The sequence below is a fragment of the Balaenoptera acutorostrata genome, chromosome 17 (genome assembly GCF_949987535.1).
Source record: "Balaenoptera acutorostrata chromosome 17, mBalAcu1.1, whole genome shotgun sequence".
NCBI classification, from domain to species: Eukaryota; Metazoa; Chordata; class Mammalia; order Artiodactyla; family Balaenopteridae; genus Balaenoptera; species Balaenoptera acutorostrata.
This window is the reverse complement of record NC_080080.1, coordinates 3,379,966-3,404,011: the sequence shown is the minus strand read 5'-3', so window position 1 is coordinate 3,404,011 and position 24,046 is coordinate 3,379,966. Positions and strand designations below refer to the sequence as shown.

Here is a 24,046-nt window from a genome sequence, read left to right as displayed (position 1 = left end):
TCAACCAACCCCTTTAACCATTTAATTAACTTCAGAATACCAGATGAAGGTATTTCATGTCAGGAAGGCAGTTTCTACCTAATCCATATGTGTTTGCTCCGGAAAATAGGAGGGAAAGGGAAGAAAGGATGCGATTAAGGTAGGATCATCAAAATTCCCCAAAGACTCAGAGACACAAAACGCAATGACCATAAAAGAAAAGAATGATTAGGTGAACCATACTAAAATGAAGAACTTCTGTTCATCCAAGGACGTGGCTGAGAGAGTGTAAAGGCAGCCGGGTAGAGTATGAGGGGATATTCACACCACACAGTTCCAGCAAAGAACTTACACTCAGGGTCAAAGACACCCTGCAAGTCAGGAGAGAGGGGCAGACAGAGACAGAGAAAGAGACAGACACACAGAGACAGAGAGGAACAGAAACAGAGAGAAGGCAGAACACCCACTGGGAAAAAAAGGACAAAGGGCTGGTACGACAAAGGACCTGAGTATCCAAAACCACGTGAAAGGTGCTCAACTTCCCTGGTCGTCAGGGAAATGCAAATTAAACCCTGGCGTTAGAGCACTACACGCCACCTCCCTACCGTGGATAAAATGACTACGATGGCACAGAGCAGAGGGGACTTGGGGCAGCCGTCACTCTCACACGGTGACTGTGTAACTGGATTTTGGAAAAGTAGTTCTGAAGCCGAATGCCTGTGGCCCCATGGCCCAGCATCCGATCCTGGAGACCCTCACGGAGATGGCGGCCTCGGCCCACCAGAGCCAGGAGCCCCGGGACAGCACCGTCCTCAGCAGCACCTGGGTGCGCCCAAGCTCCCACTGGATGCCTGGCTCACCTCGCTCCTACGTCAAAAGCATGTAAACACCCCGAAATCCCACCAGCTTGCTCTCCCTGTTCTGTCTTTGTCTTTGGTCTCCCCAGACGGTATAATTTTCTCTAACTTTATTAAATGACCTGATTTTATTTCCACTTACTACTCTCGATGCCCTCCCCCCGACACACACACAATATATCCCCCCTTCAATCAGTACCACTCACTAACGACAAACAGACCAGGTCCTCTGCCGCATGCCGCCTCACTTAATTCTTAGAACAACTTTTCATGGTTAAGGACCACCTCCCCTGCTTACCCAGGAGGAAGCTGAGGCATGTGAAGGACAAATAGCAAGTAAACAGTGAAGCCAAAGTTTAACACAGGTCTTATGACACCCAAGCTACGTGTGCCTTAGAACTAGGAAACAGCATCTGTCTTTAAGAGGGAGTGCACAGACTCTTAAGTGTTGAACCCACAGAAAACACTGGGCTGGATGGATGGATCCTAGATGGTAATGCCTCTGAACCTGCAAATGCTTCTCTTCATTCATTCATTCCAGGATACGCTTCCCGAGATCTGATCATTGTTAAGAGCACAGGGGATACAAAAGTGCATCCTGTGCTCCATTATCTTCCTTTGCGTGTTCTTCATGCATGATCGGGACAAAAATTTCACAGTGGTGTCAAATTAAAAGTGGAAGAAATTTTTAGGCTTTCTGAACACTGGTTATCTAATGTGTCTCTTCTGCAGATAAAAAAGATAAACATTTCTGGGGTCAAACCTACTTAAACTCCCTACCTTTGGTGGTGAGAATTTTTGAGGTGACTTCCAGTTTCTCCAGTGGCTCCACCCCAGTATTTTCCAGTTTCACAACAAGGCGCCGGGTCTCTCCGTTGTAAAGCTGGACTGACACGTTAGCGGATACTTCGTCACCAGAGGAAGGTTGCAGTGAATGTGCAGACCTAAAGTAATAGTAATAATTACAATAAATTTTAGAAACACAGAAAAAAACAAAGAAAACCAGTGGCATTTTAGAATTATTCACATCACCACACTTAAAACATTTCAGAAACAGGGACTAGGGAGCCTTGGCTTTAACACGGAATCAGTACCCAGCGTCCAGGAACTCAAGGGCGAATTGCCACATCATGAGCGCTGTCTACATGCAGACGCGCCCTGGGTCACCGACCTCTCATCCACGGGATCGCTCTCACTGGGCCTTACTTTCTCAAGCGTGTGTGAAGCAAAAAAAATTCTTAATGATTGGATTATGGTGAGGACAATAGTGAAACAATGAATTAATTCAAATGATCCATAAGCGTGCTGCTCTCTTTGAAAATTTTTTTAAATCTCATGCTCAGAAATGGCCTGGGAAAATCCACTGATTTAAGAAGAAAACTTAAATGAACCATTCCAAATGATAACATGGGAAGTGGAGGAAAACGAAGAAAAATGAAAAGCACATACAACAGCCTCCACATCACAGGTAAAATCGACGAGCAATGCTGGCAGCTCCTGATGGGACCCAGGGCAGCTGGCGGGTCCTCGGCACTGGTCAGCTGGGGCGCTGGACCAGAGGCCCCGAGCCTCGCCTGACACTCCCTTGAGGCTCCAGCACTACAGCCCTGGTCTGAAGCTCCAGCCTGAGTCCTACTGACTGTCCCTCAATCCACAGTGCTCATTACCCTGGTGTCTCCTTCCCAACCCACAGGCAGCAAACCCACTTCCGGGCAAGGAGGGACCAGTGACCACAGGGAAAGGGCTCTAGAGGCACAGTGGGCACGAAAGCCAGCCAACAACGAGGCAGGTGTGTGTGCGGGAGGTGGGGTTAAAAAGCACATCCAAACCACATTTTCCGAAAATAACAGCATAAAGAATCAACGTGAATTCCTTTGCATTTTATACCTTTAAAGTTGTTCAGGAGTCAAGAAATAAACTTTCTCTGTCAAGGAAGGAAAAGTGACTCCCGTCCTCACTATAAATGACTTCTTTCCACATTTTAACAGGTAGTCCTTCTCAAGTGAAAGCTGTTTGTAGTCGATTTGAATTTGCAGAGAAGGTGTTTAGGAATACTAAAACACAGCCGACACAAATTACTCTGCTCTCAAGCAAAGAGGATGCCAGCCCCTCTGGTACGGTGGGAAAAGGAGGAGGGAGAAAGCAGAGAACCATGCAGCCTGGCCGCAGGCCTGGCCCGGACACAGGCGCTGACTGTCCCAAAGCACAGCGTCCCACCCATCAGAGCCCCGAGCTGGGATGAGACGAGGCTGGCACTGAGAAGGGGCCCATTAAGTAAGTGACTGAGCTTTTGAAACATTTCAGAAAATACCAAGATACATTTTATAAAAACAGCCCAAAGGGTAAACATTAAAGCATTATTCATATGCGCAAAAATTGAGACAATCCCAAATTCCAAAAGCAAGGAAATGAATGGTGATGAGATTCTGAGATACCTTTATGATGTAATTTTTTAAGCAATTAAAATAGAAATTTTTAGCTTATGTTATATGTTTATGCAAGAAGTAATCTATGATAGTATATAAAATATAGTACGATCTCAACTATTCAAACATTTTTTTAATGGATAAACAGTGGAAGGAAACACCAGAAGGCATTAATAGTAATTCACTCTGAGATTTCCCTTTCTTCTTTATGCTTTCCTATAATGCTAAAGGAAAAAAAGAAAAAAGACTATTTTTTAGAAGATAAGACTTTTTCCTAAATTCTCTAAAACCTTAACTGTTTCTCACCAAAATTACGATTCCAAAGTCTAATTTCACATTTTGTTCTGACCTTGGTAAGAAACACTTCAACTATATTCCAGCTTGCTGCAAGCAGAGCACACTGACTACTGGTGACCTCGAAGAAACCCTTCGCCTCTATTCTGGTCATAAGGATCACAGGTTAACTCAGACTCTTGGGGCCACCGGAGAAGGTGTACTGAACAGCACTCCTAGGTGCCCCTTTTGGCAGCGAGCAGACCCAGCGCGGCGCGTGCTCTACCTGGGCAGAGACGTGCTGATCTGCAGTCTGGGCAGAGCAGGGATGACTTCCACCGTGGAGCCGCTGGTCTTTAATCCCGGGAGGTTGTCCAGCAAACAGTCGCTAAAGACACCAAAGACCGTGGTGTGGTAACCTGGGGACAAAACACAAAGTTTCACCACCTGAAAAGGCTTCATGAGACACCCACGCCTCAAGGCAGCCCCGGGGTGACAGGAACGCAGGGTCCCTTTCCGAGCTGAGTTGAGATTTAGGCCCCGTCGCCTGCCAGGCTCGCCCAGAGCTCCCACACTCAACCCCAAGACCCTCCGTTTCCTTGGGCAGAGGTGCCAGCAGCACCTGCGTGCCCGCTTCACAAGGCTGGCTGCGTCCAAGCGACAGTGTATAAACTGTAAATCTGGGCGGCGCGTCCACGGATAAGGGTTGGGGGAGCAGTTTTCAGGGTCTGGAGGAAAAGGAAGCTTGGGGGTCGCAGAGAGAGGGTCCGGGAAGCTCGTGGCAAGAGGCTCTCAAGACTAAAGAACTTGTCTGAAGTTAAGGAACTTCTGGAGAGAGAGGCTTAAAATTTGGATGCATACCGTTTCTTTAAAAGATTCACGGATGATAGAGAAGATGGCGGAAGAGTAAGACGCGGAGATCACATTCCTTCCCACAGATACAGTAGAAATACACCTACACGTGGAACTGCTCCTACAGAACACCCACTGAACGCTGGCAGAAAACGTCCGACCTCCAAAAAGGCAAGAAACTCCCCCCGTACTTGGGTAGGGCAAAAGAAAAAAGAAATAACAGAGACAAAAGAATAGGGACGGCACCTGCACCAGTGGGAGGGAGCCGTGAAGGAGGAAGGGTTTCCACGCACTAGGAGCCCCTTCGCGGGCGGAGACTGCGGGGGGCGGAGGGGGGAAGCTTCAGAGCCACGGAGGAGAGCGCAGCCACAGAGGTGCGGAGGGCAAAGCGGAGAGGTTCCCGCACAGAGGCTCTGCGCCGAGCATCACTCACCAGCCCGAGAGGCTTGTCTGCTTAGCCGCCAGGGCGGGCGGGGCTGGGAGCTGAGGCTCGGGCTTCGGTTGGATCGCAGGGAGAGGACTGGGGCTGGCAGCGTGAACACAGCCTGAAGGGGTTAGCGCACCACAGCTAGCCGGGAGGGAGTCCGGGGAAAAAGTCTGCAGCTGCCGAAGAGGCAAGAGACTTTTTCTTGCCTCTTTGTTTCGCAGCGGGCAAGGAGAGGGGATTCAGAGCGCCGCCTAAACGAACTCCAGAGAAGGGCGCGAGCCGCGGCTATCAGCGCGGATCCCACAGCAACAGGGGCGCAGAGGGAAAATCGGAGAGACTCCCGCACAGAGGCTCGGCGCCGAGCGGCGCTCACCAGCCCGAGAGGCTTGTCTGCTCCCCCGCCGGGGCGGGCGGGGCTGGGAGCTGAGGCTCGGGCTTCGGTCGGATCGCAGGGAGAGGACTGGGGCTGGCGGCGTGAGCACAGCCTGGGGGGGTTGGCGCACCACAGCTAGCCCGGAAGAAGTCCGGGAAAAAGTCTGCAGCTGCCGAAGAGGCAGGAGACTTTTTCTTGCCTCTTTGTTTCACGGCGGGCAGGGAGAGGGGATTCAGAGCGCCGCCTAAACGAACTCCAGAGAAGGGCGCGAGCCGCGGCGATCAGCGCGGACCCCAGAGACGGGCGTGAGACGCTGGGGCTGCTGCTGCCGCCTCCAAAAAGCCTGTGTGTGAGCACAGGTCACTCTCCACACCTCCCCTCCCGGGAGCCTGTGCAGCCCGCCACTGCCAGGGTCCCGGGATCCGGGGACAACATCCCCGGGAGAACGCACTGCGCGCCTCGAGCTGGTGCAACGTCACGCCGGCCTCGGCCGCCGCAGGCTCGCCCCGCCTCCTCCGTACCGCTCCCTCCCCGCGGCCTGGGTGAGCCAGAGCCCCCGAAGCAGCTGCTCCTTTAACCCCGTCCTGTCTGGGCGGGGAACAGACGCCCTCAGGCGACCTACACGCAGAGGCGGGTCCAAATCCAAAGCTGAACCCCAGGAGCTGTGCGAACAGGGAAGAGAAGGGGAAATCTCTCCCAGCAGCCTCAGGAGCAGCGAATTAAAACTCCACAAACAACTTGCTGTGCCTGCATCTGTGGAATACCTGAATAGACAACGAATCAGCCCAAATTCAGGAGGTGGACTCTGGGAGCAGGAGATATTAATTCTTCCCCTTTTCCTTTTTTTTTGTGAGTGTATATGTATATGCTTCTGGGTGAGATTTTGTCTGTATAGCTTTGCTTTACAATAGCTTTATTTTACTTCACTATATTATAGCCTCTTTCTTTCTTTCTTTCTATTTTTTCTCCCTTTCACTCTGAGCCGTGTGGACGAAAGGCTCTCTTGGTGCTCCAGCCAGGCATCAGGGCCGTGCCTCTGAGGTGGGAGAGCCAACTTCAGAACACTGGTCCACAAGAGACCTCCCAGCTCCACGTAATACCAAACGGCAAAAATCTCCCAGAGATCTCCATCTCAACATCAAGACCCAGCTTCAGGGCTTCCCTGGTGGCGCAGTGGTTGGGAGTCTGCCTGCTAATGCAGGGGACACGGGTTCGAGCCCTGGTCTGGGAAGATCCCACATGCCACGGAGCAGCTGGGCCCGTGAGCCACAATTGCTGAGCCTGCGCGTCTGGAGCCTGTGCCCCTGGAGCCTGTGCCCCGTGACGGGAGGGGCCGCGATAGAGAAAGGCCCGCGCACCGCGATGAAGAGCGGTCCCCGCACCGCGATGAAGAGTGGCCCCCGCTTGCCGCAACTGGAGAAAGCCCTCGCACGAACCGAAGACCCAACACAGCCAAAAATAAATAAATAAATAAATAAATAAATAAATAAATAAGAAAATCCTTTAAAAAAAAAAAAAAAAAGACCCAGCTTCACTCAACGACCAGCAAGCTACAGTGCTGGACACCCTATGCCAAACAACTAGCTAGACAGGAACACAACCCCATCCATTAGCAGAGAGGCTGCCTAAAATCAAAATAAGGCCACAGACACCCCAAAATACACCACCAGACGTGGACGTGCCCACCAGAAAGACAAGATCTAGCCTCATCCACCAGAACTCAGGCACTAGTTCCCTCCACCAGGAAGCCTACACAACCCACTGAACCAACCTTAGCCGCTGGGGACAGATACCAAAAACAACGGGAACTACGAACCTGCAGCCTGTGAAAAGGAGACCCCAAACACAGTAAGATAGGCAAAATGAGACGACAGAAAAACACACAGCAGATGAAGGAGCAGGCTCAAAACACACTGGACTTAACAAATGAAGAGGAAATAGGTAGTCTACCTGAAAAAGAATTCAGAATAATGATAGTAAGGATGATCCAAAATCTTGGAAATAGAATAGACAAAATGCAAGAAACATTTAACAAGGATGTAGAAGAACTAAAGAGGAACCAAGCAATGATGAAAAACACAATAAATGAAATTAAAAATACTCTAGATGGGATCAATAGTAGAATAACTGAGGCAGAAGAAAGGATAAGGGACCTGGAAGATAAAATGGTGGAAATAACTACTACAGAGCAGGATAAAGAAAAAAGAATGAAAAGAACTGAGGACAGTCTCAGGGACCTCTGGGACAACATTAAACGTGCCAACATTCGAATTATAGGGGTACCAGAAGAAGAAGAGAAAAAGAAAGGGACTGAGAAAATTTTTGAAGAGATTATAGTTGAAAACTTCCCTAATATGGGAAAGGAAATAGTTAATCAAGTCCTGGAAGCACAGAGAGTCCCATACAGGATAAACCCAAGGAGGAACACGCCAAGACACATATTAATCAAACTGTCAAAAATTAAATATAAGGAAAACATATTAAAGGCAGCAAGGGAAAAAAAACAAATAACACACAAGGGAATCCCCATAAGGTTAACATCTGATCTCTCAGCAGAAACTCTGCAAGCCAGAAGGGAGTGGCAGGATATACTTAAAGTCATGAAGGAGAAAAACCTACAACCAAGATTACTCTACCCAGCAAGGATCTCATTCAGATTCGATGGAGAAATTAAAACCTTTACAGACAAGCAAAAGCTGAGAGAGTTCAGCACCACCAAACCAGCTTTACAACAAATGCTAAAGGAAATTCTCTAGGCAAGAAACACAAGAGAAGGAAAACACCTACAATAACAAACCCAATACATTTAAGAAAATGGGAATAGGAACATACATATCGATAATTACCTTGAATGTAAATGGATTAAATGCTCCCACCAAAAGACACAGGCTGGCTGAATGGATACAAAAACAAGACCCATACATATGCTGTCTACAAGAGACCCACTTCAGACCTAGGGACACATACAGACTGAAAGTGAGGGGATGGAAAAAGATATTCCATGCAAATGGAAATCAAAAGAAAGCTGGAGTAGCAATTCTCATATCAGACAAAATAGACTTTAAAATAAAGACTATTACAAGAGACAAAGAAGGACACTATATAATGATCAAGGGATCGATCCAAGAGGAAGGTATAACAATTGTAAATATTTATGCACCCAACATAGGAGCACCTCAATACATAAGGCAAATACTAACAGCCATGAAAGGGGAAATTGACAGCAACACAATCATAGTAGGGGACTTTAACACCCCACTTTCACCAATGGACAGATCATCCAAAATGAAAATAAATAAGGAAACACAAGCTTTAAATGATACATTAAACAATATGGACTTAATTGATATTTATAGGACATTCCACCCAAAAACAACAGAATACACATTTTTCTCAAGTGCTCATGGAACATTCTCCAGGATAGATCATATCTTGGGTCACAAATCAAGCCTTGGTAAATTTAAGAAAACTGAAATCGTATCAAGTATCTTTTCCGACCACAACGCTATGAGACTAGATATCAATTACAGGAAAAGATCTGTAAAAAATACAAACACATGGAGGCTACACAATACATTACTTAATAACGAAGTGATTACTGAAGAAATCAAAGGGGAAATCAAAAAATACCTAGAAACAAATGACAATGGAGACACGACGACCCCAAACCTACGGGACACAGCAAAAGCAGTGCTAAGAGGGAAGTTTATAGCAATACAAGCCTACCTCAAGAAACAGGAAACATCTCGAATAAACAACCTAACCTTGCACCTAAAGCAATTAGAGAAAGAAGAACAAAAAAACCCCAAAGCCAGCAGAAGGAAAGAAATTATAAAGATCAGGTCAGAAATAAATGAAAAAGAAATGAAGGAAACAATAGCAAAAATCAATGAAACTAAAAGCTGGTTCTTTGAGAAGATAAACAAAATTGATAAACCATTAGCCAGACTCATCAAGAGAAAAAGGGAGAAGACTCAGATCAATAGAATTAGAAATGAAAAAGGAGAAGTAACCACTGACACTGCAGAAATACAAAAGATCATGAGAGATTACTACAAGCAACTATATGCCAATAAAATGGACAACCTGGAAGAAATGGACAGATTCTTAGAAATGCACAAACTGCCGAGACTGAACCAGGAAGAAATAGAAAATATGAACAGACCAATCACAAGCACTGAAATTGAAACTGTGATTAAAAACCTTCCAACAAACAAAAGCCCAGGACCAGATGGCTTCACAGGCGAATTCTATCAAACATTTAGAGAAGAGCTAACACCTATCCTTCTCAAACTCTTCCAAAATATTGCAGAGGGAGGAACACTCCCAAACTCATTCTACGAGGCCACCATCACCCTGATACCAAAACCAGACAAAGATGTCACAAAGAAAGAAAACTACAGGCCAATATCACTGATGAACATAGATGCAAAAATCCTCAACAAAATACTAGCAAACAGAATCCAACAGCACATTAAAAGGATCATACACCATGATCAAGTGGGGTTTATCCCAGGAATGCAAGGATTCTTCAATATACGCAAATCAATCAATGTGATACACCATATTAACAAATTGAAGGAGAAAAACCGTATGATCATCTCAATAGATGCAGAGAAAGCTTTTGACAAAATTCAACACCCATTTATGATAAAAGCCCTGCAGAAAGTAGGCATAGAGGGAACTTTCCTCAACATAATAAAGGCCATATATGACAAACCCACAGCCAACATTGTCCTCAATGGTGAAAAACTGAAACCATTTCCACTAAGATCAGGAACAAGACAAGGTTGCCCACTCTCACCACTATTATTCAACATAGTTCTGGAAGTCCTAGCCACAGCAATCAGAGAAGACAAAGAAATAAAAGGAATCCAAATCGGAAAAGAAGAAGTAAAGCTGTCACTATTTGCAGATGACATGATACTATACATAGAGAATCCTAAAGATGCTACCAGAAAACTCCTAGAGCTAATCAATGAATTTGGTAAAGTAGCAGGATACAAAATTAATGCACAGAAATCTCTTGCATTTCTATACACTAATGACGAAAAATCTGAAAGTGAAATTAAGAAAACACTCCCATTTACCATTGCAACAAAAAGAATAAAATATCTAGGAATAAACCTACCTAAGGAGACAAAAGACCTGTATGCAGAAAATTATAAGACACTGATGAAAGAAATTAAAGATGATACAAATAGATGGAGAGATATACCATGTTCCTGGATTGGAAGAATCAACATTGTGAAAATGTCTCTACTACCCAAAGCAATCTACAGATTCAATGCAATCCCTATCAAACTACCACTGGCATTTTTCACAGAACTAGAACAAAAAATTTCACAATTTGTATGGAAACACAAAAGACCCCGAATAGCCAAAGCCATCTTGAGAACGAAAAATGGAGCTGGGGGAATCAGGCTCCCTGACTTCAGACTATATTACAAAGCTTCAGTAATCAAGACAGTTTGGTATTGGCACAAAAACAGAAATATAGATCAATGGAACAGGATAGAAAGCCCAGAGATAAACCCACACACATATGGTCAACTTATCTTTGATAAAGGAGGCAAGCATATACAGTGGAGAAAAGACAGCCTCTTCAATAAGTGGTGCTGGGAAAATTGGACAGGAACATGTAAAAGTATGAAATTAGAACACTCCCTGACACCATGCACAAAAATAAACTCAAAATGGATTAAAGACCTAAGTGTAAGGGCAGACACTATCAAACTCTTAGAGGAAAACATAGGCAGAACACTCTATGACATACATCACAGCAAGATTCTTTTTGACCCAGCTCCCAGAGAAATGGAAATAAGAACACAAATAAACAAATGGGACCTAATGAAACTGAAAAGCTTTTGCACAGCAAAGGAAACCATAAACAAGACCAAAAGACAACCCTCAGAATGGGAGAAAATATTTGCAAATGAAGCAACTGACAAAGGATTAATCTCCAAGATTTACAAGCAGCTCATGCAGCTCAATAACAAAAAAACGAACAACCCAATCCAAAAATGGGCAGAAGATCTAAATAGACATTTCTCCAAAGAAGATATACAGATGGCCTACAGACACATGAAAGAATGCTCAACATCATTAATCATTAGAGAAATGCAAATCAAAACTACAATGAGATATCATCTCACACCGGTCAGAATGGCCATCATCAAAAAATCTAGAAACAATAAATGCTGGAGAGGGTGTGGAGGAAAGGGAACACTCTTGCACTGTTGGTGGGAATGTAAATTGATACAGCCACTATGGAGAACAGTATGGAGGTTCCTTAAAAAACTACAAATAGAACTACCATACGACCCAGCAATCCCACTACTGGGCATATACCCTGAGAAAACCATAGGTCAAAAAGAGTCATGTACCAAAATGTTCATTGCAGCTCTATTTACAATAGCCAGGACATGGAAGCAACCTAAATGTCCATCGACAGATGAATGGATAAAGAAGACGTGGCACATATATACAATGGAATATTACTCAGCCATAAAAAGAAATGAAATGGAGGTATTTGTAATGAGGTGGATGGAGTTAGAGTCTGTCATACAGAGTGAAGTAAGTCAGAAAGAGAAAAACAAATACAGTATGCTAACACATATATATGGAATCTAAGGGAAAAAAAAAAAAAAAAAGGCCATGAAGAACCTAGTGGCAAGACGGGAATAAAGACACAGACCTACTAGAGAATGGACTTGAGGATATGGGGAGGGGGTGGGGTGAGATGTGACAGGGTAAGAGAGTGTCATGGACATATATACACTACCAAATGTAAAATAGATAGCTAGTGGGAAGCAGCCGCATAGCACAGGGAGATCAGCTCGGTGCTTTGTGACCACCTAGAGGGGTGGGATGGGGAGGGTGGGAGGGAGGGAGATGCAAGAGGGAAGAGAAATGGGAACATATTGTATATGTATAACAGATTCACTTTGTTATAAAGCAGATGCTAACACACTATTGTAAGGCAATTATACTTCAATAAAGATGTTTGAAAAAAAAAAAAAGGAAAAAAAAAAAAAAACTGTAAATCTCACAGAACTTATTAATGAGTGCCTCATCCTTTTACTAATTTGCTTTTCAAGTTTATCCATCTCTAAAATGAAAGTGATAGCTTGTATTCCTTTCCAGGACATAATGTAACTTAATAAGTATTTGAAAAAAATGATTCAAAATCTTCTGTTGAGAGATGAAAGTTCAAGAGTCAATTATTGTTTTTATAGCTGTTACGTGATATGGCAAGTCTGCTCAATGTGTACAAGTACTATAATATAAGATTAGCAAAATTTCCATGAAAAAAAAAAAAACCCTCCATGGGTTAGACAAGCACTTGAAATTGTTTAAGCAAAGCTTTAAAATGGCTTTTGAAATTTTGAGATAATTATTATAAACAACATTCACTGTGTAACAAAATCAAATAATACTCGATGGCTAAATGCCTAGGGTGACAATTTTTCTGCATTCATATTAAGTGGCTACACACTCAACAAGAAGCAAGCTGGTACCTGGTACAGCCTCATCAAGGCTCCCCTTTACCTTCCACCAGTTCCAACTGGCCCCTCAACTTAAAATAACCCCAATTCACGGCACCCACATTTCCTTTTTTTTAAAGTATGTTCCTTCTAAGACTCCTTTAATTTAACTTGCGAACCTTTTCCTCCCCAGAAACCCACAGCTGGCACGAAGCCCTGTCATACTGTTCTTTCTATGAAACCTGATAGGATATGGCTTTGTCTACGAAGCAACCTTTGTTTCCAGTTTCTGAATTAAAATCAATCATTTTCCTTTCCTCGCCCATTGCTGAAGGTGACTGCAAATAAACTGAAAATCTGATGACAATCCTGTGTGTTATGTCCAGTGACACTTCACACATAAGGCTCCCCAAACAATGGACACCAACTAGTCTGTCCCAGGGACCTCTGTCACCAAGGCTTCACTACTCACCCGTGGACATATTGGTCCTCGGCCGTGCGTCACTCTGAATCAAGCCTTTCGGTCCTGGCTACTTCTCTCTCATCTGTCTCCTCTGCTCTATTCCCAGCCGCAGCTGGGGTCCGATGTCTGACATCTTCTCGAGACCTGGACTACGGCTGGAGCTTCCTAGTTGGTCTCCTTCCTCCTGTCCTGCCCGCCTCCAACCCGCTCTCCAACACAGCAGCCTGGAGCGGCTCTGAACCGCCCGTCAGACCATCTCTCTCCTCTCTTCAAATAACGCAGCAGCCCACACTGCCCTCAGCAAGAATCACGAGGCCCTCTGGGTCGGCCCTGTCTGCCTTCCCAGCCTCATCACTACACCCCTCTGCCTTAGACCAGTTAATTCTGAGCCCCCTCCAGCTCCCTCTGCACCCTGTTCTCTCTTACCACCAGGTAAGTAAGAGCCTGGACCAGATGTTCTCCCTGCCTGGATCCCTCTTACTCCCCATCCCACTCATTCGGAGAACCCCTAGTTCGCCTCCAAACCTCAGGGTCACTTGTCAGGAGAAGCCCCCCTCCACCCACCTCCCGTTCTGGGTCGCCCCTCCCCCACTGCCCACAAGCCGGGGCCCGGCCCATCTCAGCACTGCCTGCCACGCACCCTCACCTAGGACGCTGCTGCCTCACCGCGCGAGAGAGAGCACCTTCCCCAGTGAATGTCTGTTCTTTCAGCCGCCAAACAGCTAAGACTACTACGTGCCAGGTGTGAGGATCCAGCCGGGCAAGACAGACGAGGCTGGCAAGGAAAAGGCCAACAAGCCGCCGCGATCAGTGACGGGAAGGAGGGCCCGATCCAGCAGAGGGAAGCCGAGGACGAGCTCCAGGGGGAAAGGAAGGCTGGGCTAGGCACCGGAGAAGCACCAGGGCCACCACGTCTGGAGGCACACCAACAGAAGGAAAGCGTGGCGTGTTTCCAGGACAGGAGCCGTATGAGCCGGCAGAGATGAGCAGGGCCCGCGCGCACAGGGCTCCGCAGCCAACGTAAGCGTGCAGCCCTGATGGAAAGCGCGTGGTGAAGGCGCTAAGACTTCCCGCCCAGAGATGACAGGGCCAGATCTGCCCTGTGCAAAGGCCACGTGGCTGCAATACGGAAAGAGTGAGGGCAGAAACACCAGTCCTGATGCTTCTGTGACAAACTCTAGAAGAGGGTCATGTTCTGCCAGACCAGAGCGGCTGTGGAGGTGGAGAGGGCGCTGATGACACGGTCAGTATTGCAGTGGGCAGTGAGGAGGAGACAGGAGCAGGGAAGGATGACTCCCAGTGCCCGGGTAGGGCAACTGGCCAGACGGCAATGCCCTCACTGGGACGGGACCACAGCGGGAAGGGCAGCTTGGGGGATGAGGTGACAGGCTCCAGTTGGGACATGCTGTATGTGCCGTGCCCACGAGAGCCAGGAAGACGGGTGGGAAGCGGCTGGATGTGCAGGTCCAGGAAAGGGGTCTGGACAGGAGACGTGGCCCTGGGAATCAGCAGCATGGAGATGGGACCTGAAGCCAGGAAAGTAGATGAGTCTGATGGGATTGCCGAGAGACAGCAGGTGGAGAAAGGAGGGGAGGAGAGAGGAAGGGCGGGAGGGGGTGGGGGAGGGAGGACAGGCAAGGGGAAGCAAGAGGGTGGGAGGGAAGAACAGAGTTGGGTGCAGACTGAAGGGTTGGGCTGAAGAAGAAGTGCCTGCAGAAGACCCTGCCCCAGAATGACAGGCAGGAGAGGCGGCAGAGACGCGAGGGTGACCAGGCGAGCGCACCCAGGAAGGAGGCGGGCAGCGGTGCCAAAGGCTGCTGAGCAGTGGAGTTGGACAAAATCTGAAATGTAGGCACCGGATTTAGCCAGAAAAATACTGCCAGCGGCCTCAGTGACAGCAGTTTTGGTGAGGTGATGGCTGGATGGGCAGGATGCGGCGGGTTAGAGAACCAGCACAGAGGTGGAAGAGCAGATTCAGCGTGTACAGACAGCTCTCTGAAGAGGTCTGCTCAGAAGGAGAGACAGTAGATGAGGCCACAGCGAGAGGAAATCGTGGGCTCGGGGTGCGGGGGTGGGCAGGGGGTTTTAACCGCAGTGGGAGAACCTTGGAGCGTGTTTGCAGGCTCCGGGGAAGACAGACAGGAGCGCGGGGAGTGCCCTCCACATCCCGCACGCTCTATGTGGTTCGTGGCGTGTCCCACAGCACCGCCATCCATCCGTGACCTGTTAACGGGCGAAGATCGGAATGCCGGGCGGCACAGGAGCCAGCAGCCCCCAAACCTGCTTACCATTCACAGCAATCGTCCCCGTCGTCTGCGGGACCCCAACAAGCGTCACTGGGTAAAGACCAGACTCAGCCGGGAGGGAGAGCGCCGCGGGGAGAGATTCAAACTCCACTCCACTCGTGAGCAGCCCCTGGAGCAGGTGACAGAGGACAGCAGTGAGCACGGCCCTAACCCAATCCCAAAGCCGCCGCTCTTGGTCAGTCCCCGATTGGCCCTGAAGCATCGTGTCCTGCCCACAGGAGAGCCCCGTCTGAGAGACTCTCAGAAGGAAAAGGCTCATTGGCGGCTCTTGTAAAAGTCCACAGGGAATTGTAGAGATGTCCTCAAAGTGCGATGAACACAAAACAATCTCGAAATGGACAGCACTGTGGGTGCTTGAACAACAATTCCATCTTTAATATTAGCTCCGCTCGATGTATTTTTAATATTTGTTCTGCTTTCTTGTTTTACCAAGTTGGAATGTAAATAAAAAGAAAAAATAAAATATTTTATTTACAAACAAAATGAAAACCATGAAGTGTGGAAATAGATCATCAGTTAATATCCTTCCACCAGTGCATCTGTGAATTATCAGTTCACTTCACTAAGCACCAGGCCCTATGCTTGACGGCGAACGACACAGGCTCCCTGGCCTCCAGGGGCTGCCCCGTGATTGCAGGACCTCTCAGCGCTCAGGACCTTCTTCTCCTCAACACTGTAACAGAGGCCCCACCCAGCACAACAGCCAAGAGGAGAAAGAAATGGCATGAAGACAATTATTCACACACACAAAAACTGTGGAAAACCCTGTGGAACCTACAAGGAAAACTGAACTAACAAGAGCACTTAGCCAAGTAACAAAGTCAGCATTAAAAAAGCAAAAGTATTTCTATAATCTAGCAATAAACAAAACATATTAGAAAATAAAATATTACAAATATCATTAACAAGAGGTCAAAAACATCCCCTATCTTGGAATAAGTCTAATGAGTGGTCTGTGAGATTCCCGCACTGAAATCTACAGAAGATGGCTGAGATACATTAAAGAAGACGTAAATGTAGGAGGGATCCTGGATTCTTCCCGGGGGGGCTGTTTTCTGCAGTGCTATGGTCGAAGCAATCCTGAAACTATCTTAGGCCTATCCCAGGAGCAAGCAGACGAGAAGCGTGCTAATGCTGCTGGGAGCCCAGGTTCTCACACTGGAGGGAAGGACGCCGATGCGGAATGGAGGAAGGCGAGAAGAACCCTACGGAGACTAACTAGAATTGGAGGGATGGCTGTGAAGTCAGAATGTATGAAGTCTGTATTTGGATTGTGTATATGCATGCCTAAGGGCACACGTATATGCATGTACATACACGTGCAGATGTATGCACGTAGGTACGTGTGTAAGCACGTGTCTATGTGTGCATGCATGCAGACTTTTCCTAACTCTGTCTACAGAAAGCACCCAGAAGCAAAGGCTCTCCAATAACAATGAGCACACCTGTGCCCAGAGTCTGAGCAAAAGCATGAAATGATCTAACCATGTGTGAAACAGATGTCGTGGCCAAGAATGGAAGCAGAGAAACCAATTAGATGGCTATTGTCTCCAGGCAAAATGTATTGGCATTTGATTTCTTTTTAAAATAGCTAAAGCAAATACGGCCAACTGTGAGCATTTGCTAAATGTGAATGGTGGATATACAAGGGCTTATTATTCCCTGTAACATTTCATATGCTTGAAATATTCCATAATTTAATTTTTAAATTCTGAACATGATTTGTGGGCTATCTCCTAGTGGTAACTTATTTTATTCTTTGTTCTTCCTCATTTTTTATAAAAAGCACATATTACTTTTCAACCAGATATAAATGAAACTTTCTTTTTAAGACTAAAAATATGTATAAGAAAGAACAGCAGGCATATGATACTTTAACCACTTTGGGGGAAATTCTCTAAACAACTATTATTCCTGGTTTAGGCCAAGAGACAGAAAGTCACTAAAGGGCCTGACCAAGAGCTAAAACCTAAGGTTGGCACATTCTTGTGCAACAGGAGGAGGAGGGAACACTCATCCTTACAGGTCATTCTCGGACTGACCTCAGGGTGGTAAGCTTAATATTCAGCTGAATTTCTAAGAGCTCCAACAGATTTGGGAAAACCATGCCTCACGCCGGAGGCCTAAACATCATCTTCGATAACTCCCAGTCTGCCTCTGAGCTCCCGCTCACCCTGTGTCCGCAGTGGGGTCTCCCCTAACTTTCCACGCGGCTCCTGCAGCCCCTCGTACACCCCACCACGGCTCTGACCAAGGTCACGGCAGGGGCCAGGCCTGACGCGCGGCGCGGGCACTCAGCAGGACACCTGTACGGACAGACCGCCTCCCACCCTGAACACGAGTCATAAAACCCCAAAGGAAGGGGTCGCCCAGCTCAGCACCATCCTTCGCACAGTGCCGAAAATTTACAAAGCGGTTCTATACAATAATAAGCATAGAGAAGACTTGAGGACTGCAATCCACCCGCTGTCGGAGGGCTCTGCTCTGGAAACACTAGGTCTAGCTTGGAGAGCCATACGAATCTCCTTCCCGCTCACTGCAGAATTAGGGGAGCAGTTCCAATGGACAGCACTGCAAAAAGTGAGCCTCTAACGCCGTACACAAACACAGAAACAGAACATCAGATTTCAAACCTGAGGGAAACTTCGTATTCGCAGTGCAGTCATTTATTCTCTTATGAATAAAGAGCTCGCTCTTCCCTTAGGCCTTGATCATCTTATCATCTTGTAGCAGTGCAGTAACAGTGATATTGAGTGGGGGGCACAATACAGGGTTTGTAACCTCGCTAATCTCATGTAAATTTTAATATAATTATTTCAAATCTTATATGCAATCAACTAAGCTCTGTGTGTGTTCAAATCCCAGATGTCTTTGTTCATTGACTCACACATCTCACTGAGTACCAAGCACTAAAGACACGAGAATGTCAAGACGTAGTCTTCACTCACAAAAAGATTATAATCTTTGGCAAAACAAATATTAAAAACAGACATAGATTATAGGCAGTATGCCTCAAATATTAAGTAAAAAACTTACTTTAATGGTAAGTTGATGTTTAGCCCAAAAGGGTCAAATGATTCATGATACATACCATGTTTTCAACTCGGAGTTCAAATGGCATTGGGTTATATACCATCAGCTGAACTTCACACACATCTCCTTGAACCCACTGGAAATCTAGAAATATATACACACAAAAGAATCCACATTTTAGCTGGTGTTTTTGCATGTTTCACATGGTTTCAGATTACTCCTCTGGCAATTTATTTTTTCCAATGAAGCAGTGGGCATTGTGATCATCTTGAGATACACAGTTTAAAGCTATTTTACTGCTAGCTTTCTCCAATGCAAAGCACATCATCCCTGCCACTTGGATGCCTTGTGACTGATGCCTCCCTCCCTCAGTGCCAAACGCAGCTGCACGAAACTGGAATCAATCCAGACAGCACTATTCTTGGTGTAGAGCCATACGTCACACAGACCTTTGCAGGCCCAGAGGCTGGTACTTAGGAAGATGGCTCTGTGGTCAATTTTAAGTGGCACATAGCGTGGTTTCTCTTTCCCCTCCCTAAGTTTGTGAGAGAAGACGGTGGCTTCTCTTCCCTGTCCACTCCCAGGCCAGCTGCAGTCCAACACCTGCGGGAGGCAGAATTCTGGGATGACCCCCAAGACTCCCGGCCCCTGGTGTACATGCTGTGTCATCCTCTCCCCCCGAGTGTGGATATGACGATAGGCTATGCTATATAACAAAGGGGAAGGGGGTTTCCATATGTGATGAAGGCCCCCAAGCAGTAGCTTTTGACTTAATCAATGGGAGATTATCCTAGGAGAGCCTGGCCTACTCAGGTGAGCCCTTGGAAGGGAACATACCCATCCTGAGTGAAAAGATTCAAAGCATGAGAGGATGTACAGAGGAGGCCATGTGGCCAGGACCCAAGAGCAGCTGTTATGAGCTGAAAGTGGTCCAGCTGACAGCCAGCAAGAGAACAGAGACGTCAGTCCTACAACCACAAGGAATGGATGAAGAACCTGAGGGAGCCTGGAAACAGATCCTTCCCAGTCGAGCCTCCAGATGAGGACACAGCCCCACCTGACACCTGGATTTCAGCCTGCAAGACTCTGAGCAGAGGACCCAGCTAACACATGCTGGACTCATGACAGTAACAGTGAGAAAATAAACTTGTGTTCTTTAAGCCACTAAATTAGTGGTCATCTGTTACACACAAAAGAAAACTAATACGGTCCCCATCCCCACTCCACTGCCCTCTCCTCCCCTTAAGATTCTCCACTAGGCAAACTGGAAGGGGCTTCAGAACCAAGTAACACGTGTTGGGCAGGAGGTACTGTCCAGCCTTGGAAGGCTGTCTCTCACTCTTCATAATGACCTGGTGAGGTAGATATTACAATCCCACTGTTACAAGGCAGGTACTCAAGGTCCAAAGAGGTTAATAAATGTGCTAGGAATCAGACAGCCAGTAAGTGGGGCAGCAGGGATTCAAGCCCAGGTCTTTGAACTCGGAGAAGTATCTAGACTGGACAGTGGTGGTTAAAGGGTTTTTTCTACAGTAGATACTAAGATTTACTGATTAGAATTCTTCAGCTTTCATAAAGACACCATTTTTCCCAAACACTTCACACCAGGTCCCCTGCACAGAGACTAAGACAGGTTGCACCAAACCTATGGCATCCTGAAATTGCACGCAATGTGACCCAGAGTTGGCATCCTGAAATTGCATGCAATGAATAAGGAGCCCACCAGGTGAGTTAGTTTTCAAAATGCTTGCACAAGCAGGTACCCATTTCAGCCTCTTGACAATACAGTGAAGCGGTCAGCAGAGCAAATATCACCCTCATTCACCAACAAGGAACACGGAACCGTCCACCATCGATGGCCCTAATGAATGAGGCAGCCGAGTCCAACTCCCGTGTGCCTGGCCCCAAAGCCTCTGCTGCTCCCAGGCTGCTGCTCTCCCCCCGTTGGCTCCAGAAACCCACCTCTCTTCACCCAGCCTCAGGCTGAGAACCTCTGCGGGAGGGAGGGGTCACAGAAGTCCTTCTGCAGAGACACGGTGCTTCCACCCCCACCTTCAGCAGCATCACTGAACCCATCACTGCCTCGGCGGCCAGCACCCCAGCCCTTCCTCACGGCCGATGAAAACGTCATTTGTTTTAACAGCTTGCTATGCCTGATAGCGAAGGAACTCTTTGTCTTCTCTACCATGGTCAAATAACCATCATTTCAAAATTCATTTTCCTGGGGTTCTGAAAGGAATCGTTTATACTTGCACAGTCCTAGTCACTAAAGGTAAACCTAAGATAAATCCCTGATTACAGGAATAGTTATTTATGTCTGAGAGGAGATCATCTCCTTCCTAAGCCTTAGTGTGTCAAAGCACACGGTGGGGCCCCTTCCTCGATATTTTGTCCCAGAAACCACACGAAGGAACAGCACTGAAGGCTATTAAACACCCTTCTGTATCAGGCCCTCCCCACACTGTACTGCACGGCCCCCGTGTGTGTTCTTAGCCGTGGACAAACAGCCTCTTTCAGGGGCTTTTGTTGACAAGCTCGTCTCCTTCCACCACACGGGCTGGACCCAGCTGGCAGGTGACACTCCTGATTTCTCACTGCATCCCCAGCACCTTGGACAGTGCACACAGCGCTGCTCAGAGCCTTACGAGAAAGGCTGCTGGATACTTCAGGAACATTATCTCACTTGACCCTCAGAAGAATCCTCCCAGTGAGCTTCTGGCGCCCGGTCTCTGTAGACGGCACAACTGCAGCCCAGGGAGGCCCGTGGCAGCCCAAGGCCATCTGACAGCTCCGGCCTGGCCAGGCCACCAAGCCTCCTCCGGGGCAGCTGTCGACCCAGGCAAGAAGCCCAGCTCCACCACCAAGTCCTAGCGCAAATTATGCTCAGGACGTGCACAGCCATCACCTCGGCGCGGAGTTTAACTCGGACGACAGAGACGCTAGCAACACACAGATGGAAAGACTGGTCAATTATTCCAAGCTGGCGTGGAAAATGGTCTCAGGAACTGCCCTCAAGGGTTTCTTCTTCTCTAATATTCTGTGCCCCGTGCTGTGATAACTCCCCCAGTTATAAGATTCATTTATAGAGATCGGGACTCTAGGTGAAAGACATGCGATTCTTCAAAGCTCCAGGCAGGTCCTCGCTGATGAGTCTGCTGCTAAAAAGATATCAGAAGCCCCAAATGTAAGTTACACGTTTGTACCCATGGGTCTTCAACAACTTGCATGCATTTCGGCTGAAGTTTCTGTTATATCCCCCAAAATCTTGCGTCATCCACTGAATTTATCCCCAGCCCAGATGAACAGGTGCTCCTCACTGTTATGCGGAGCCGTATTTAAAGGAAAAGGTCCCTGGGCTTTGAGTCACAAACCATGGACACAGCCTGAGCTCTGTCCTGACTAGCTCCCTGACCCAGGGCAGGAACTTATAATCACTCGGTCTTAATTTTCTCATCTGTAAGTTGGGAACACAACCCTTGCAGCATCACACGGTCGTGAGAATCACTGGGTAAGGTGGAAGCCCTCTGCAGCAAATGCAGGGTATTCTCTTCATAAAAGGAAGCCTCAGCAGTTTCTAAAGACCAGAGAGGAAGAAAATGAAGAGGAAAGGCCAGCTCCACGGGCAGTGACCCTGCAGCCGCACTGTGCCAGGCTCGGCGCCCACGTTCTGCTTAACGCTGTCTCTGTCTCCGAGTTCCTCATAATTTTTGAACAAGGGGGCCCCACAGATCATGCAGCTGGTCCTGAGAAGGAGTCTCACTCTTCCAGTCCCCCAGATCGCCTCTGGAAGTTTCTCTAAACAAAATGGGTGAAAGTTTCCTAAAATGTCCTTTAGGGAAGAAGGCTTATCATCAACCCTAACGAGACCCAAAAAGACCAGCCAGAGACTCCTAGAAGGTCCAAGAGACGAGCCTCATTAACTCTGTAATGACAGGTCCAGGTCCACCCAGGGGAAAGGGGGCCCAGAAAGTGACCTGCCCACCATCGAGAAACAGTGAGACTCGGACTGGAACAAGCCCCCTCCCCACCTCCAAAGAGATCAAAGGAGGCACCCGCGCTGGCAGACGCGCACTGCTCACCAGCATGCGCTGGAGCGGGCCCGGGACCCGCCCTCCCTGCTCAACCACGATGTCCCCCCGGCTCCCCTGCTCCCAGACTCCCCAGCACGCTCTCCAGAGCAGTGAAGCAGTAGGGAGGCTGGGGCTGTCTTTCAAAATCGACAGACTGAAACGAGAATGTCAAAGACTTGCCTTCACACCAGAGTGCCTGCGGGCCTGCCCCGCTGACAGCAGGAAACAGCTGCAGCTGGTCACTCGCTCGTTTTCACGGACATTTACTGCTCGTCCTTTGCTGGACCATGGAGAGGGGGGCCACTGCCCCTGCCGCTGCCACCACCGCAGCCCGGGCCGCCACAGCTGTGGTCACCCTGCACCACCGCCACCGCCACCACCCAGGGGACCCCCAGGAGCGGAATGGCCCCTGCCCTCCTGCACCTTCACCCCCACCGGGGAGACCCTAATGGCAGCCGGCTGGCAGGAAAGTCAGGGAAATGTTCGGCCCAAGCAGCACAGGGGGAATGGCGGGTAGGGGCCGGAGGACTAAGAGGCAGTACCTGACCTCCGATATACATCTGTGTACGCTGATTTTTTTCACCCCTTACAATGCCTGACAAGTGATAGGGGCAGCCATACCTACGTGACGGATGCGAGAACAAAAGAGCAAAATCATTTCCCAGGATGCAAATGGAAAACGTTCTAACAATATCAGAGAAAGTTCAAAATCCTGTCGGTTTAAATATATTTAGTTACTACTTGTCACTTCCCTCTAACTTCTACCTACACCTCACGACAGCAGGGACCACACCTGCACTTTTCACCGTTAGAACCCACAGGGCTGGGCTGCCACATGCCTGACACACAGGAAAACTCAGGGGGAGTTTACTGATGGATGAGAGAAGGAACCAATGAACCAATGAAGGACTGAAGCAAGAGACACACACGTGCACACACACGCACATTGAGGCTGTACGAAGCTATATACTTAGGGCTCCTGCTTTCAGAAATGTACCAGAATTTACAATCAGATGCTATTTTTTAAGGGCATCACCCCACATTTCTTCCTTTATTTTCTTGTTTTAACTACAGCCCTCCGAGCCACACCTTAGAAGCCCACCTGCTCCTAAGAGCCAGCTCTGCTTCCTGAGCCTCCGGGAGGCCTTCCGAAGTCTCAGTTCGTCCCATGCATATGATCTCCCCAAACTCAACAGGTGAGTCCCAGGTGCTGCTGGCGGCGGACCTAGTTTCAGAGCTCTAGGATATTCAACTTCTCGGGTATTACTGCCTCGCTGTCGAAGTTGACCTGGAGGATGGGGGAGGTGGGCAGCTGTGTGTTGTCATTGACTGAGGCCCATGCCAGGCATGCTGCACACATCAGGGAAAGCTGGAGGGCCCTGGTTAGAACAGCACACTTGATCTGAAAAGTTGGGAGTTTCTCATTTCTCTGAGTTTGTTTCTTATCTGGAAAAGGGAGGTAAAAATTACTTCCTCCAAAAATACTACAAAAACTGAGCT

At 47.7% G+C, this 24,046-nt stretch overlaps 1 protein-coding gene across 6 annotated transcripts in view; it reads right to left on the bottom strand.

The window, feature by feature from the left end:
* The window catches only part of TRAPPC9 (trafficking protein particle complex subunit 9), a 560,212-nt gene that overhangs the window by 372,456 nt on the left and 163,710 nt on the right, over positions 1–24,046 (bottom strand). For all 6 annotated transcript variants that reach the window (XM_057531917.1, XM_057531923.1, XM_057531919.1 and 3 more), the window contains 4 exons: positions 18,535–18,620; positions 15,426–15,552; positions 3,822–3,954; positions 1,617–1,780 (listed from right to left, as the gene is read on the bottom strand). In XM_057531917.1, the coding sequence (XP_057387900.1) occupies positions 1,617–1,780; positions 3,822–3,954; positions 15,426–15,552; positions 18,535–18,620 (510 nt within the window). The remainder of the gene's footprint in view (positions 1–1,616; positions 1,781–3,821; positions 3,955–15,425; positions 15,553–18,534; positions 18,621–24,046) is intronic.